Source organism: Cyprinus carpio, chromosome A10, assembly GCF_018340385.1.
Source record: "Cyprinus carpio isolate SPL01 chromosome A10, ASM1834038v1, whole genome shotgun sequence".
Classification (NCBI taxonomy): domain Eukaryota; kingdom Metazoa; phylum Chordata; class Actinopteri; order Cypriniformes; family Cyprinidae; genus Cyprinus; species Cyprinus carpio.
Genome location: NC_056581.1, coordinates 10079181 through 10097242, shown reverse-complemented (window position 1 = coordinate 10097242; position 18062 = coordinate 10079181). Strand labels below are relative to the sequence as shown.

The window sequence follows — 18062 nt, the reverse complement described above, 5'->3', positions numbered from 1 at the left end:
AATAATGCAACACTTTCCCATAGTTGGAATCCCCTTTGTATATGGCTAAGACAGACACAGACATACACAGGGTGAGGGAAATGTAGAATTTAGTGCATGACAGGCGTTCCAGTTCTGCTGAGCTTTTATGCGGGCGCAAATTCCGTGAGAGCTTAGTCACGATACATTCCAAGTAACTCAACATTAACTGGAAAAATGTACACGAGCAGAACAAAATCACAAGATTAGAATTTTTAGTAAAGTTTAGTAAAGAGGAAAGCAAGCAAGTCATGTCTGGAATGACATAAGGGGGAGTAAAAATTTTTTTGGATGAACTATCCTTCTAAGACATGATCACGGTCTCAAACACAACCGGAAACCAAGCAAGTGTACTAGGAGGAACAAACCCTTTATAATTCAAGTAAACAAGAGGATCATGTGCCTGGTCAGTGCTTGCTGAGAGGCCAGTCCAGGAGACAGACCCCGCGTAAAGGGATAGACTGCTGATTCCATAAATCTCTCCTGTCTACTGGGACCTACACTAATCTAGACACATGTATTTTTCCACGCAGCCTGTCTCTCTCTTTCAATCAGTGTCAAATAAACTCTCTCCGTTTCTAATACACAACTTGAGCGATCAAACGACACACCCAATCTGAACTAAATCCACCGGTTCACTGACCTCTTCCATCTGCATTACATCAAAACTATTTCCACAACAACTAAACAAATCACAAAGTAGCTTAAAAAAATGAACACTGCTCCATCTCTGGATCATTTTCTGCTGCACTTCTGTCATGTTTACGACAAGCAGCAAATTTGGAGCGTGAATAAACTGTAAAACTGTAATACAAAAAAACACTGACATTTCAGGAAGAAAATGTGGGTTGTATCATTGTGATCTGTTATTTGAGCAACTGTAAAGCCTTGTATAAAGCTTGCAATATAAATGAGACAGGAGGGAAAAATACTAAATGAAGATGTAAAATGAGAAATTTGCTCTTCCAGATTTCTCTAAGGGGAGATAAGCTGAAAGTGAATACATCTCATTTTTGTGTACTTCTAATCTGACAAAACCAGACTACTAACAGTCTTTGATCAGTAACTCAGATGAACAGAGCAGAACAGAGAGAGGCTGACACTACACATGAAACCTTGAGCACACGTTAAATTAACTGTTTAATTGAGAGCTACAACACCAATCAAATGTAAAACCGGCACACATAATCCCACACTCACATGTACACACAACGGCTTGAAGTTCTCATGCATGTCTTTAATGATTTTGGAAGGGCCGAGAGAGCAGAGGGCTCAGGCTGACAGAGCGTGAATATCATTCTAGAACATTCTCTCCTGAACTGCAGTGCTCAATTAAGGATTAAAGCCCCCAACTCGTTTGGCAATAATAAGTCCTCTTCTCAGAGTTATTAGCAATGGCTGCTTATGAAAGAGAGGGCTGGCCTACAACCGTCATTGCGGCTGACTTCTCTACAGCTTAATGTACAGAACACCGGTCACATTTTGACCACAGCAAGAATTCCACAAGAGTATGTAGGAGACAGAAAAACAGAGTGCCGTTTAAAAGCAAAATACGGCACACCAATTTATTCAGACAACTAGGGATGCAATGATACCATTTTTTCAGAACCGATCCGATCCAATACTAAAAATTCTGAGTATTGGCCAATTCCGATCAGATCTGATAACACCACAGTTTTTTTTTTTTTTAATCAATGTATTAAACTAAAATAAACATTTACGTTTTTCTGTTTGGACGATGCGTTTTTTGACGGGACTTATTTTGACAGCACTGCTGTCACATTCTACCTTTTTGTTACCTATGTAAAAAAAAAAAAAAAAAAAAACCTTGCAAACTTTGTTGAATCCAGCTGCGAGAACTTATGAAGTGTGCACCTGTATCCTGCACAATCGCGTATGCTCTTCGTGATGGTCGATCCTTGCAAATTGAATATGGACAAGAGGAGAGTCCAGTTTCACTGAGATGTGCAATCGACAAACTAAAAACTTGTGATTTTAAATTATGCTGTACTTCATTGCTTTTGCCCAATGTCATATTCATGTCATTTTCACTATGTACTGTATGTAAAATGAGTGTTAACCTGGCTTTATTTGAAAAAAAAAGTGATTCCCAATACACACAAACTTCCCCGAATACTGAGTGCTTTGTTGGTTACAGTGTTTACTTCCTTTTTAATTACATTTCTATTAAATATTTGTTTATTTGTGAAAAATACATTGTCATTTAAAGTACAAGCCTGTTTATTTGACATTATTTTTTTTAATCCATTTTCAATTGATTTCAAATTTCTTAAATATTAAATAAAATTAATACAATTATATCGGCCATTGGCCACCCTGCTTTCCAAAATATCGGCATTGGCAGTCAAAAAAACAATATCGATCGACCACTACACAATATTACTGTTTTTATTGTATTTTTGATCAAATAAATGTGCTGGTGAGCATAAGAAACTTTTGTCTTCGGAAAAAAATTTGTATATTAAGGAAAAAAAAAAGTATCAACAACCTACAAACTTTTGAATAGGAGTGTATATCATAGCTCATTCCTAGTTCAGACCGCATGTGGTAGGGTCATGAGGTAGGGGAGACCGGGACAGATGATGAGTCTGTTTTATGCGCAGTACTATATATAGTTTCTCTTGTAGAACGAGCCGGTAGTCTTCAGGACACAAGCAACTAGTTCACACACTCGCCCAAAACATTTAACAAGACTTAGTAGGAAAAGATTTGCTTTACAGATGGTGGAAAATGTGAAAGCAATTATTCCATGGACAAAGAGTTTAGGTCTAGTTTAGGATTAAAACTGTGGGTGTTTTTCTGACACTCCCAGGCTGCAACAGTGTTTTATTTTCATCTACAAAATATTGTATTTCTAATAATGGATCCACTGGGAGCTCGGCAAACTGTGAATTTGATAAACTGTGTGCCCATGTAAATCAATAGCACTTGACAACTGATAAGTGACATTGTCTGTATGGGCACAATGCCATTACCAGCACAGCACTACACTGAATCTGACAGATCTCCACATTCTAGAATTCATACCAAGTTTGTATGAATACCAAATTCATACAAAACGCAGGCTTCAGCTGTTCCTGGTGTTCTTTATGAAAGAGACAGCAGGACAGTAAAGATAGGACTTTAGTCACTAGGTGAGAGCACTATCAGATCACACCCAGCCCTGCTGATAACACACACCATTTCGACTCCACACAGGACAATCTGTATGGACCTCATCTGTCATTCTCTGTAGTGAACACAGAGTTTTGTTAAAACGTTTCCATTTACACTTGGCCACATAAACGTGTCGTCGCAAAATGGATATAAATCTGATCTTCAATTTCCGCGTTATATTTAAATTTAACATTCATGTCAACGAAATCAAAAGATAAGCGCTGCATTTTATTAAATATCAGCTCATTTCAAGATCAAAGACCGCAATAGAAGAGTGTGTGGCATCAGCACTGGAAAGAGAAGTTTGTCTTACTACTTTCAATGAAGATGATTGTGTGTTGAGCATCTGCATCATTCTTTCAGTTTCATTCGCGGCAGTTTGCCTGTCGGTTTGCTGAAGAGATGCTCAGCTGCTCATCCACAGCGATGGGTGTTGCATTAGCGCACTCTGACTGATGTCATATAGCATATACCGTAACACGCTCTCACACGTTAATTTATTATTTTAACATTTTGGGAGGAGTAAACTTTACATATGTGGTTTCAACAACTAGATGCATTTACACTTGTCCAGTTTAATCTGGAATGCATCCCAGACCACCTCCTGAAGTGGTTTAAGCGATTGGATTTATATCGGTCTCGAACGCGTTTCGGAGGGTATTTACACCTGGTCTTTTCACGATTGGATAGCTATCCGATCAAAAAAAAAATACAAAAAAAAATGCATGAAGTGACCAAGTGTAAACAGACCCTGAATGCCATGCCATTTCCACACAGCAAATATTTAAAGATCAGTCCACAAAATTGTTTACAGAATTGTTTACAGTGCCACTAGATGTGTATGAATGTGATACAGCAGCAAACAAGATCTGCTTTAAAAAGTACTGAATATGCATCACACAAGCTTGCTGTAGGGCACAGCACATTGTGTGGAACCATACACACATTCATAATGCAATGCGTGTTTCTCTCAACTTCCAACAGGCAATGGACCAATGAAGTTGCAAATGGATCACGGTGCATGAATTTCACTTTGCCTTTGCTTTGAATTAAAAGGTTTCTCTTACCCAATCAAAGAGTAAATAACATTACATGGGGGAATTCCAGCTACTGGAAATGCAGGGATTAATGTGTGCCTGTTTTTCTTTGTTAACAGCTTGCCATCCTCCATCACACCTCCTTTAATTTTATCATTAGTTAAATAAATTACCATTCCAGGCAGTCACTGCATGCCTGCACTATAACATGACTTCTTTAAGAATGTCTATAAGCTTTTGTGGGTAAGCATAATTTCCAAATACATAAACAACCTTCAGATCTAACATACATATTGTGATCCATATTGTTTTAATGTTTTGTAAAATAAAAATAAATCCATTTTGTTGTTACATAAAAACACTGCATTTGATTTTGATGATGTTTGGAGTACAATATGAGGACAGTGTAGTGATAGAAGCCTTTTGGGAAGATTCTGGCTCACATCAGTACTGGCTCACACCTAGACATGTTTATTTAACAAATCCACATTCATCAGACCAGAAAACACACAGATGACCTTTTCACAGGCAAATTTTATACACTAAAAATTAAAAACAAAAAAATAAAAAGTGTACACTCTTTAGAAAACTTAAATTAAACATTTCTATGTAATTAAACCTGCAGACATGACCATTACAGAACATTCATTCATCAAATAAAAGTCACTGAATGCAGAAATATACCTGGAAAAGCAACTTGCTTCTCAACCTCAACTACCCAAGTGCTTTGAAAGCCAATAAGCCCACACAACATGCATGTCCATTTGCACTTACACACAATGAAACAAACACACTAGAAGCTAAACGGCCTTGTATCTAAAGAGGTTAAGTCAAAAGTGGTCAAACAGACAGACAGCTGTCTCTCAGCTTAAAGATCAGTCAGGGTCAGACAGGCAGTAATCCCAATGAAAGTGTCTGATCTGCGCTAACAGGCCTTCACTCTCAGCAAGGAACCTCAATCAAAGAATCAGAGAGAGCTTGTGTTCAGAGTAGGGCTGTGCAAAAAATCGAATGCGATTTTCATGCGCATCTCATCAGTAAAGACGCTCCTGTAATTAGTAGTATTTCTCCAGCACGTGCGTTAAGATCAACTTCAACCCGCGGACATGAAAAACAACCGCAGACTTGGCAACACTGGTTCAGGTGGAGCGGCATTTACTACACAGAGCCGTAGTCCACCGACAAGCTATACAAAATCGCTTTCAAAATCGAAAAAGAATCGCCTGCGATTTTAAAATCGATTTTGTGTAGATTGTCAGTGAATTACGGCTCTGTGTAGTAAATGCCAACCAGTGTAGCCAAGTCTGTGGTTGTTTTTCATGTTCGCGGGTTGAAGCGACCCCAATACCAATAACGTGATATTTACCCCCTAAAATGTGAATATTACCAAGGGAACCCTGCCAAAAACGTGTATTTTTATCGCCCGGAACGAAACGCGTTTGGACTAGTTTTGAGAAGCTATTGGGCAGGTTTTGTTTTGAAAACCTGGCAATCCTGATCTGAACGCACGTGCTGGAGATATACTACTAATCACAGGAGCGCCTTTACTGAGGAGATGCGCATGAAAATCGCATTCGATTTTTTGCACAGCCCTAGTTCAGAGCCAAAACACCAAAGTGGTCATATACCAACTTCTTATGTGACCAAGGCTAAAACAAAAACCTAAAATATATCAAATGATGAAAAACAATTTTTATACTCAAATCTCAATAAACATGGAACCTTTCTAAAACACAATAGGTAGGATATGTGTGACAGAAACAGACCTATTATTAATCTTCATTTAAATCATTCTGCAAAACATACTGAAAAAACAAGTCAAGCAGAACGACCACATGGCTTTGGTAAAATGACATGTCAGAACACAGCCAAGAGCCCTAAAAAAGCAGTTATTTTATTTTGCAGGCCTGGAAAGCTTGAGTCTTTAGCTTAGGTGGGTTTTGGAGGCAAAAAGGCACACTAGGCTGTTTCTATGATGCTGAAGGAATTCATATTCTCACCAGTAAAGAAAGTGGGACAGATGTGTAAGGCTAGAATATGCTCAGACGACAAACTAAAATATTCTGAGGGAAGCTTTGTTTATTTAGGATGCACAAGAGAAAAAAAAAAATCTTTAACCTCCTAAACCAACAAACAGTTAATCTTAAGATTTCCAATGTGCCAGAAGGCTCTAGAGAATCTTCTCTCATGCTAAGGTAAATGTCAAACCATTGTAAACACTCTAAAGAATAACGTGAAATGTCAAAGTTCTGATTTTAAAAAGGGGGAACGTGTCTCTGTGTGGATGAACAAAGGACATTTCAAAAATGTGTTTTTATTTGTGTCAGATGAGAGCACACCAGAGAAGAACAGTAAATCTGAGGATTACAGAACACCTAGCCCTGCCTAAATGAATCACTTTATACAGAATGAAAAGGGAGGGGAAAAGAGAGAGTGCTCTAAAAGTACAGAGATAACAAAAAACTATTTCTTCTGATACTAGAACACAGGATGGAAAGGGATGAGAAAACAACACCGAGAAATGATGGCCTTGTGATGTGGCCATGAATTAAACACGAATCCATTAAGACACTTAACAGCTGGCTGCCATAAAGCATTTTTCCAGAGGAACATCTACAGTAGTGGAAATTACACACAGCAGCTTTATACTGGCATCACACAGACTTTACTGTATATGCAAAAGGCTTAAAACAAGCAAACCTGAGACAGATTTCAGCATAAAGGATTTAAAAACTAGGTTAAACTTCATAACTACCACTGCATGGGTAAAATATTTTTTCACAATACAAACTCCACTTCAAACATTACTGTTTGCCAAGTACTATAAAAACACAACTTATATAAAAAGGCAGTCTCCAGGGAAACAATGCGTTTTGCAATTACAGACATTTTTTTTCCTCTGCATCTTGATATCTCTGTCTCCTTCTTTAAAGCTCTCTTTAATGTCCACTGGATTTGAGCAAAATGCTATTGCATATACAGCCCTTACTGACCATCAAACATGCACTGAAAATAAATGCATCAATATTTGCATAGCTGCTATTAGAGCTGGGCGATTTTTCCGATTTTATAGATTAATTCTAATTTAATGTTTTGCCACGATTTTATTTTTTAGAAATTGAGGAACATCAGAATTAGACACTTTGACAACATGCCAATGATAACAGTAAAGAGAAAAGAACGATCCAACCGCATGTTGGCGCACGTGATTAACCGCTCACTGTGACGCGCTCATATCGCTAGGCACCATTCACACAGAATGCACTTTTGTGTTGACAAAGATGCGACATGGGCAGTGGAAGAGGAAAACATGCAAGAAGATATAAGTAAACTTCTTTTAACTTGCCACATTTTTAGAATGCCGTTTCATGCATGAGATGCTGCAAGAGACACAAGTGCAACAGTCAAACACGTCCATGTTTACATAGAAAACAGGGTTGGGCCAATAGACGATATACCACCGTCCATCACCGATGACTGACAGACATGACGATGTTAAGCTGACATCGTGACCCCCCCCCCAACTCCTCTCCCGCAATCCGCCGCATCCCAGTTCCGTGTTCGGAAAGGAAATGAAGTGTACAACGGAAACCCTAAAGGGAATAAATTTAGGGTTTATTACCATAGTCCATAATAATAGTCCATAATAATACCATAATAAAACAATTTTACCGTCGGTGGCAGTAGACAACCACCGCGGTGATGTGGTTGTCACGGTGAGTGTCACAGCCCTAGTGTGAACTAGGATTTAGCTGCTTTCAGCATTGTTTCAGTATGTTTTCTCTTCCGCAGTTCTGACTCATTCGCTGCTCATATGTTGTATGTGTTTAAAGCCTACCCTGTCTCTAATGACAAATGACCATTACACTTCCGCGCAAAGTTTTATACAGAAGAAACCCAGGAAAACATTTCTATGGATGAAACATGAAGCTAATAAACACACAATTACAACATTATGATTTGTATTGTTTTATGAAATTCTACCTATTTTTATAACAATACAGACTGTTTACATGAGAAATGCTAAGCAGGTGTAGCGATTAGCTTGATATAAATGGCTACTAATAGCACATTTCAGCTACATTATATGACCAAAACCCACATTAGATCGCAAGTTATTGAAAGTTATTACAAACAGTTTTGAGAAAAGTGTAGCACAAATCTTATAAATTGTCTTATGTAGCATGATGATACAGTGTGCATGAATGGTCACGGAACATGCGTTTTTAGTCATGTAGTGTGGATAGAGATCTTTTCTGAAACGTGTGGCTCACTGACATGGTGAGATTAACCCCTTAGGTATCGAAATTTGGTACCAAACCACAAGACAAGTTATTATCAACAAAAAGGAAAGAAGAAAAACAAAAAAGAAACAAAGAAAGATGGTATTAAAATGCATTGCCACTGTCAGTCATCCGATCACAAGTGGTCATCAGAGGCACATTACATCTTAAACCTTATTTTATAACATGCATTTTAAATGTGTCTCCTGTGATCACTGGTATTAGAACTTTATCTAGACCCCCCTCTTTGTTTATCACACTCTACATCACTTTCGTGGGTGTGCAGAGTGCAGCACATGAATACAACTTAATGAATGAAGCCATTACTCTACTTACGATCGAGCAAGTAAGAAAGCGAAAGGAAACAATAAGAGTGGTAACATCGATTGCAATCTTAAAGGGGATGTAACACACATTTTCTGTTTCATCTCATGTTAATCTTGAGTACATATAGATTAGTATTGCATCCTTCATATAGCTTTAGTTTGATCAGAATTATAAAAGAAAGATGCAGAAATGATTCAGTCGAAAACAGCTGAGCTCCTGGAGGTGTGACATGGGCGGAACTAAAGTCTCCAGCATGTTTGTGTTGTTTACATTATATGCACTTATGCGCCGATTGCTAACAAAACACAGAAATTCTATGCAGTTTTACTTACCACTTGAGGTTCCGACTCATGACTGGGATCTTTTATCGCTGGGACCACTTGATATTACAGTATACATCGATCTGCAAATCCAACATGAACTGGGCCTTTTTTATAAAACATTCGTCACTGAAATGACGGGAACAAACAAACATACGTCCGCAAGTCCGTTGCTGCCCCGGAAAAACAAACTGCATCCACTGTTCACTTAACGCTGGGTTCTTTGGGAAACTGAACAAGGTTATCTTTCCATCACAACCAAAAACACACTTCTTTGGAGACATTCTTGTGTAGCACTGCCGACGACTTCTGTAACCCCGAATGAAGCACGTTGATGGGCTGCTCTTGCTCTCGCTCTGGTTGATTTGTGCACATGCTCTTCCTGGGAGATGTGCCCATACAAGTAATTCCACCCATCATGATGTCTTGAAGGGCAATCTTTCAGAAACTTTTTTGACCACATGTATGTAATTGAAAGTAGACAAGCTCAATGTTTTAGACCCCGTTTACACCTGTATCTAGCATTGTCCAATCATCGGATCAACAAATCACATCTTAATACCATGTGTAAAAAAAAGCCTATATGTGAGACTGCTCAAGAAACTGGTGATTAGACCCCTGATCATCACAACCCTGAGGATTTTAACACCTAAATCCAAAACCCAATGCAATGAAAAGGTCAGGCAGTACATAAACAGACACAAGCTGTTGACACCTATATTCAAGGTTATACTCAGGAGGTGGACCTTGCTGATGCTTTTTTTGCCTTTGTTTTCTAACATCACGAGAAACTCAAATATTTGCACTATAACACACTGTACACTTCCTTCCTCCCCTTTTAAAGCATTTAAACTCATTTCACATTCATGCACACTCACTGTGTCTAATCATAGCTCCAGAAGCAGAACGTAGGAAATTATCATGAAGGCTGTAATGAAACAGTTTGTTTGGGTAAAGATGGGCACTAGATGGTTGATTTATCAGAACTACTAGAGCCCAAAAGGTTATTCGTATTACAAAATTACAGCATACATTGCATATGAGCACCACAGGCTAAATGTAAAGATTGCAACAAGAATCCTCCCTCTTGCAGAGAAAATGGCACATAAAAGGAAATTGTGTATAGTAATGATTATCTAGGAAAAACAAATCGCTTTTCTCTGCACACGAGGGTCATTTACATATGTAGGAACAGATTACAATTTGCCTTAACATAAGAGTGGGGTTGACTTGAATGATAATGCCAGAGGAAGTGTGTGCGTGTGTGTGTACAGAGGGGGGTTGAAATGACAAGGACATTCCATTTTTTTATTTTTCCAGTCTGTGCAAATTTGCTTTTTCTCTCATGCGCTGGCAGTCGAAAATGCATAATGTTTCTCAATGAGATAAAGTGCCTAAAATTGGTTCCTACACAGCTGCTTTACTTCTTGCTTTCCTTATTTCTGGAGGAACTAAATCTCTTTGATAACATAAAACAGAGTGACAAAGATCTTGTACTATACATGAATAAATTTCCTAATCTACAGTATAATCTAATCGTAGAGAGCTGGAACAGACTTCTTGCATCTATCTGGAAGCTTTAAAACCATTTCTAAATTTGGCAATGTTTAAATGGCTTTCAGCTCGGCTAATGCTGGACCAGAGATGAGGTTGTTTTAATGGGCTAATCTGAGTAATACAAGTAAAGTGCCAATATTTGATTTTCTGCTCCAGCTGATTCTTAAGGAGACTGATAGCAAACTTCATTTTTCCAATCAACGTGAGTGTGTGAGAGAGAGAGAGACAGAAAGAGACAACAGTCCTGGCACATATGAAGTTTCTGAGTAGAAGACCTGCTAAAGTAAATCCCAGTAGACATGATTCCTGCATAGTGAAGGCTCTCTCTCACACACACACACACACACACAAACTCTCTGTTTGTGTTGTCACAAACACTGTGACTGCACCAAGACTGCACACACAGACATACCAATGACAAGCTTGCAGGCATAAATGCACACACACATACACACTCAGTCTTTAAGGCAAATATAATCTCACACTGAAGCCTGACCACTCTCTCCCAAACAAAACACAAACACATAAGCCTATACACCATGCATTAAAAGCTGCATACTTTCAGAGAATATGTTTTCTCCTACCAATTTAGATTAAAGAACAACTGTGCTTTAGGATTAAGGAAAACTGCTGCATGACTGTCTTACTTTTTCAAGTGAATAAATGCTGAAACATGCTGATTATCTAAGATAAAATACAGGAGTTAAGTGCACCGCACACAAACAATGTCCTCGGAAGACCGCGAGGACACAAAGGATCATGTTAACCCAGTCTAGCAGTACCTAAACAGGAAGGACAGGATCTACATTCCAAGTAATTCTGACAGACGTCATCGATGTGTTTATGACAGGACACAATGGAGTCAGATAACTGGTACACATTACTAGTAATTCTACCATTGCATGTTTTAGATTAAATTATGTCAGGTGACCTATTTAGTTTACACTACTATTCAAAAGTTTTTTTCTAATTCTTTTAATATAAAGTTCAAAAGAACAGCATTTATTTGAAATGGTAAAGACACTTCATTTACTTTAGATGAAATTAATGCATCCTAGTTGAAGAAAAGTAATAACTAACTACCAAAAAACAACTTTATGAACCCAAATTTTGAACAAGACAAGGAAGGAAAAGGAAGAGACAATGACTGAACCATATCAATAGTCATGTCAGCCAATTACTCATGAAATCATAAATTCAGCAAAGAGTACTCATTATTGTCAACATCATTACAGATGGAGCAAACTAAATTCTCTGTTCTAATATGTCAGCTGTTATTTATGCATAATATTGTTCTATTTTTATACCAATAGGCGCATCATTAAAAATATTTGTTTCCTGCAGTTTACACCCAAAAATAAAGATTCTGTCCTCATTTACTCATCCATGTGGTGTTTCAAGACACACAAAAGAAGATATTTAGAATTTTTTTATTTTGTTTGTCCATACTGTCAGTTAGGTCCTATGTTGTTTTGCTGACTAGGGCTGCAACAAATGATTATTTTGATAGTCGATTAATCTAACGATTATTAGTACAATTAATCAACTAATTGTCGATTATGTCACTGATTTATCAGTAGACTTTGATTATTCAGCTATTGCAATTAGTTAAAATATTGAGTTATACATATTGTAAGGGGTAAGGGATGAGATGCTTTATTTTTGGATAAACTATTTTATTCAAGCACAACCTTCACAACAAAATCTCTCTTAAAATACCTTGTAGGGTTATGATAATCAAAACAGTCCTGAGCTAGATCAACTTTTGATCTCTGCAAACCAAACTATCACTTAAAATAATATTTTTTTTCCCCACTAATAAGAAGATTTTATCATTAGTCAGCTTCACACTGGAGAGCTGCTTTATAACAGAAAATCAGGTTGTAATTCTAACTGAAAGCGACACTGACTCTGGTTTTTCATGTTTGATACTGTAAAGCTTTATTGCATAAAGTACTAACGTTATATAAATAAACATGACTTCACTGGAGTACCGAACTGCAGAGCTCATGCAAACATCCACATCGTTGTAATCAGATGCGTTTTAGACTGCTGCTTTCACACCGCGCTCAGTTTTTGTTTTTATTTCGTAATTGAGATGATTACATAATCATCCAAACGCTGCTCAGCAGCCTCAGGTTCGGCTTTGCTGCGTCTGCTTTGAAGCTCTTGAATTGCATTCGGAGAAGGCTGAATTACAGTCGTGCACTACAGCGCCACACTGGTCAAACCACGTTATTGCAGGCTCTTACATTGGGTCATATGAGATAAAACGACTAAACAACAAAAATATTTGTCAACAATTTTTTTTTGTCAACGTTGTCAATAATGTCGACTAATCGTTTCAGCCCTACTGACTACCTTTCAGTTTATGGATGAAAACGGTTTAAATATTATTCAAAATCTCTTATTTTGTGGTCAACAGACAATTTTTATTTAACAATCTAATTTTTGGCTGTACATCATTTGAAGTCCACTTCACAGTGCGATATTAGGGGATTGGAATGTACCACAAGATTTCATAAATCATAGTATCAAAAGGTCTATTTGAGATGGAGACATCTCTGTCTGAATCACAGATGGGAGTTTATTAGTCATGTGTCTGCACTAAGACTCATTATGGGATATAAGCATTACTGAGGGGTGAGTCGAGGGATACAATGATGGATGCACTACAGGTCCTCCTTATCACTGCTGAAAAAACAAGGAGGAGCTGATGTGTGATGGATGGAGAGACGCAGAAGGAGAGGTTTCATCACCTTGTGTTTATGGAAGGTTTATCAGAACAGTGGGAGGAGAGAAGTGTAAATCCCAGCCCAAGACTGCCTGGCTATGATTTAAGCTTAACAATGATTCACACATCGCTATTAAAAAATAAATAAATAAATAAATAAAAACTGCCAGCCTTTACATACTTGACCCTCAACCTTGCCAAATCCCTCTGAAATGATTCCTTGTTTCATGCGTCTTTTCGTCTCACATGATATCTTCTAATCTCCCACTCATACACTCAGCCATGACTTTAACCTCTGCTCCCGCATCTCCTTTCTGTTTGTTTCTATTGTTTCTTTTTATTTTTATTTATCTCTAGTTTGCTTATGTCAGCAAGTGTGAGTGATGATCCATGCATGCATAAGACTACAATTGAAACTGGAGTGACCAAAAAAAAAAAAACACCTTACAACCTTGGTTATTTATCATTATCACCAGGTCTAATGGAACATGATCGGCCCGCCGTAATGGCCCACTTACTCTCCAAATTGAAAAAGAAGGCAATGAAATCAGGCAAGAGAAAGTGAGCAAGCGCTTGGCACACGGGACCAGAGTGTTGAAACGCAACAGGAGTAGGTGTCGCCTGCCGTCTCAGGTACGAGTCTTGCATCCTAAATTATTTATGAAGCAGAGGCCTGAATATTCATATGGGTAGCATGTCCTTTCTGTTAGATGGAGGGCATACAGCGTCCACACGTGAACACAGGTGCTTGGAGTGTGATTATACTCTAAAGCTCAGTCCCTTATTCAGAAGGACAGCACCAGGGGGAATGTTGTGTTGAGAGGAGAAACACACTACAAAATGCAGGGCTTTGAGTCACAGGTGAGGCTGCAGTCAATATCAGCATTTCATTTTGAGAGGCTTTGCTGGTTGGATTAGACAGCGCAGCTGAAGAGCAGAGTAGAGAGGGTGGCCTGAGGCCATAACTCAGCAACTTGTCTCCCCTTAGATTACACAAAGACAAATCTCAGTGTATCTCAAATAAATATCTCACTGCCTCACAGCATGCCTTCAAGCCATACCTGCTCAACATTGTTTCCTCTCTGTGGGTGCCCACTCTCACAAAACACATCAAATAGTTTCTGTTCAATCTAAAAGTAAACTAATTAGAAAGAAATGATATTTATTGAGAGCAGTAAGTGCAATATAATTATAAAAAGACTGCCATTTTATATTAATAGAAAAATAATTATCATAGTATAATACTATAATAATTGTTTTTAGAATAATTCATTATAGTAACAAGCACATTAGCAAGCACAATAATAAAATAGTAGTTAAAAGAAAATAGCAGTTTCCCTTTAAATTAGCTTGTTTATTTGTCTTACATCTGTCAAATCCACTGAAATACAATAATTAAAAAATTAGATGGTGAGATATCTGACTGGCTGGTAAGAAACTGTTTAATTTATAACTTTCAATAAATATTCATTTATTAATAAACCGTGTGTAAAATGAACCATGTTCTGCTGAAACCTGCCTGACAGCATTTTGATATCTCAGAGCACTAGTCTTGAAAAATGTGACATTCAGTAATTTAAAAATATATATATAAAAAAAAAAATGATACATCCATATTCCAATTTTTATTTTTCGTAATTTTTTGGAAAGAAGATTTTTTTTCCCCCCTCAAACTCAAATACAGACTAAACCAAGATTTATTTTTTCACTATTAGCTGAATGTTTGGAAAGAGCACTCAGGAACCCACTCCAAGTAGTGATTCTCTACTACAACCACGTTCCAAGGACTCGTGTGTGCTACAGGTCTCCTAGCAACGGTCTCCAGGCAGGGTCTCCGGAGTAGTTAGGTTTCTCAGGTAACTACAGCACAGGTCTACTCAAGGTTAAGGAGACTTTCAGAGCAGTATACTGACCTTAAATGAGGTTAAAACAAGACACTACACTCGGTCGCTTGTGAATGGGAAGGTCCTGTAGGGTCCTTAATGGCTTTTGAAGACAAGTGTGAGTCAAAATTTAGAGAGGAGAACCAGATAATATTGAGGAGTTGAGTGCATACACAACATGGGCCAAACATGAATGAGTGAGCTTGCGCACATACACAAGCACAGGAGCAAAATAAAAGTGCTGACTGACCAGGGATGTCTGACGGCATCTGGCTAATGTCGAAGTGAAGGGACAAGCCTGTCAGAGCCTGTGGACGCTATTATTGGAAATAACAGACACTTTAATGGACACTAGGGACTATAGGACAGAACAGCCACAAACTGTGATTTGGTATTAAGGGAGGGACATTCTCATTCTAGACAACATTTGATTGGACAAAAATCCCGTGCAGGATGAATCATCTATTTTTTTATCCATTTTCACAGAAGAAAAATACTGTACATTTTAATTTTGCAGCATATTATTATTATTATTATTGTTATTATTATTTTTATTATTATTATTATTATTGTTTTTTTAAACTACTACATTCCAGCTACTAAAATTACTTATAGGCTACAGATAGAATATGATATATTATAACAAATGACATCTGTAATATTACACTTGTGGAAAAGCCATGTCTTTACATCCCCAGTTTCCCTTTATGAATAATCTGTGTTGTGACAGAATGACACCATGAATGAAAAATATACTTGCTGGCACCAAAAACAACATCCCTGTCTACTGAGAAGGACACACAGCACACAAATTTCAAACTCGACATTCTGTTGTGATGGCAATGAGTCTGACAGGTTAACACCATCGAGGAATAAATGTCACACACACACAAGCCTTCTAAAACATACCTGAATGTCGTCCATGGAAATGGGAAGATGCATTATGTTTTATAGCTATGATCAAACACTACAACCATTCTTACACACATTCCATACATGAATTTAAAACAAAAGCGTGTGTGCACAAAGCTTGTTATTGTTAGACTCCAGTTTATCAGTAACCAGTGACATGGAAAGTCATTGCCCTATCCATGCCACTCTTTCTCAGTTTTATTTTTTCCTTGTGCTGGCCTGTGTGCTAGGCAATCTGAATCTCTGAAGAACACATGTAACCTTTGACCAAAACTGCACAAACAGTATCAGTTGATACTCAAGAGAAATAAACCGGAGGAGTGGGTGGTTTCTGTGTTAATGCTTGCTTTATCATTATCCTCATTCCCTCCCTCTCATGAACCAACAACCAGAAGCGCCTAACTACTAAACAGCATGTGCCTCTCATAAAAAAAAAAATCAATGTTAACTAGAAAGAAGTCCACTGCTAAACCTAGTGTGCTTTTGTTTGTCTTCTCAACCAAGGGATCAACAGGGAACCTCAGTTTCGGACATCTAGAGGAGTCATCTTGAGAAGGGGGGTGTAAGTGGAGTTTGCATTGCCAGATGGCAGCCTGAAACAAGCCCCTCTTGATGGCTTTAAGACGGTTAAGCTATTGTGCACTGCCAATTAACAACAATATTCAAGAAACGCATTTTAGAAATTTAATATATCAGTGTGACCTTTAAACATGTTCAAATAACACATCTGGTTCAACAGCAGCATAAAACAAGACTTAATAAACATCATGAAAATAAACCGCTATTTAAACTGCGCTTCGCGGACTGGGTTCCTGTTAACAAAGCCACGGATTAAAATAAAAATACATATTTAACTCAAACGTATACGTATATACTAGTACCGTTATACTAGAATTATATTTATTGTGTAAATGTAGTGTTTCCCTACTCCGCTTGAAATATATATGACGTTATTTTATAAATAATTCTAAATAAATTAAAAATAAAAGTAATCTATTTACAATTAAGGTATTTATTAAAAGTTTGTTCTATCAACTGGTAATATATTTAATTTAGTTGTTCTTATAAATATCGCCGTAGTAAGAGGTTAAATTCTAGATTTTGAAAATAGTGACCTTTTTTTTAACTGACCAACGCCAACGTACTTTTGCCAGTTTGGTGTACAGCTGAAATGGTATTATACAATTCTGATATAACACAAATCTAGAAGGTAAATGAAAACAAAAGTATTTTAAAAAATAAATAAAAAAACTTTTTTTGGGGGGTGGTGGGGGGGGAGAAATAATTTATTAGAATAATGGGGAAAAAAAAAAGACAAATTCAAACTTACCTGCGAGGAGAATAACATTGATTAAACACAGGCAGGACGTACTGAAATCCATTGCTCTGCTTTTAAGCCAAATTAACGGTGTGGGTATAAAAACAACTTTTCCCCGCGACTGTTTAACGCTCACTCTTCTTTCGCCAGTCTGGCGTTGCATCAGAAGTCCACTAGCTCGCTCGCGCAGGTGGATTGTGGCTGGAATCTGCACACGTGATTTCCGGAGGTATCAGCCGGTGAACACTGAGGGGTTTTCACGCCCTCTTGCGTACACACGCTCCAAAGGCTGCAGAGTTTCTCCTCCCATCGACGCATATTGAATGAATAATTTAGAAGCACTGATCACTTTAAAGCAAAATCTAATCTTAACCTTTAATTTTTCTACGCAAATGCTACAGAGAGTTTCATGTGCTCCTTACCACTATTTATTCTAGCATTCATCTTTAAACAGTCTTTTGAGAATCTCAAATCTCAACTGCGCATCCTTTAAATG

General features: G+C 37.7%; 1 protein-coding gene across 1 annotated transcript in view; it reads right to left on the bottom strand.

Annotated features, from left to right (window-relative positions):
- The window catches only part of LOC109097640 (coxsackievirus and adenovirus receptor homolog), a 39500-nt gene extending 21717 nt beyond the window's left edge, over window positions 1-17783 (bottom strand). Inside the window, exon 1 of the mRNA XM_042765146.1 lies at window positions 17579-17783. Within this exon, the coding sequence (XP_042621080.1) occupies window positions 17579-17729 (151 nt within the window). The 5' untranslated portion in view covers window positions 17730-17783. The remainder of the gene's footprint in view (window positions 1-17578) is intronic.
- Between the last annotated feature and the right edge of the window lie 279 nt (window positions 17784-18062).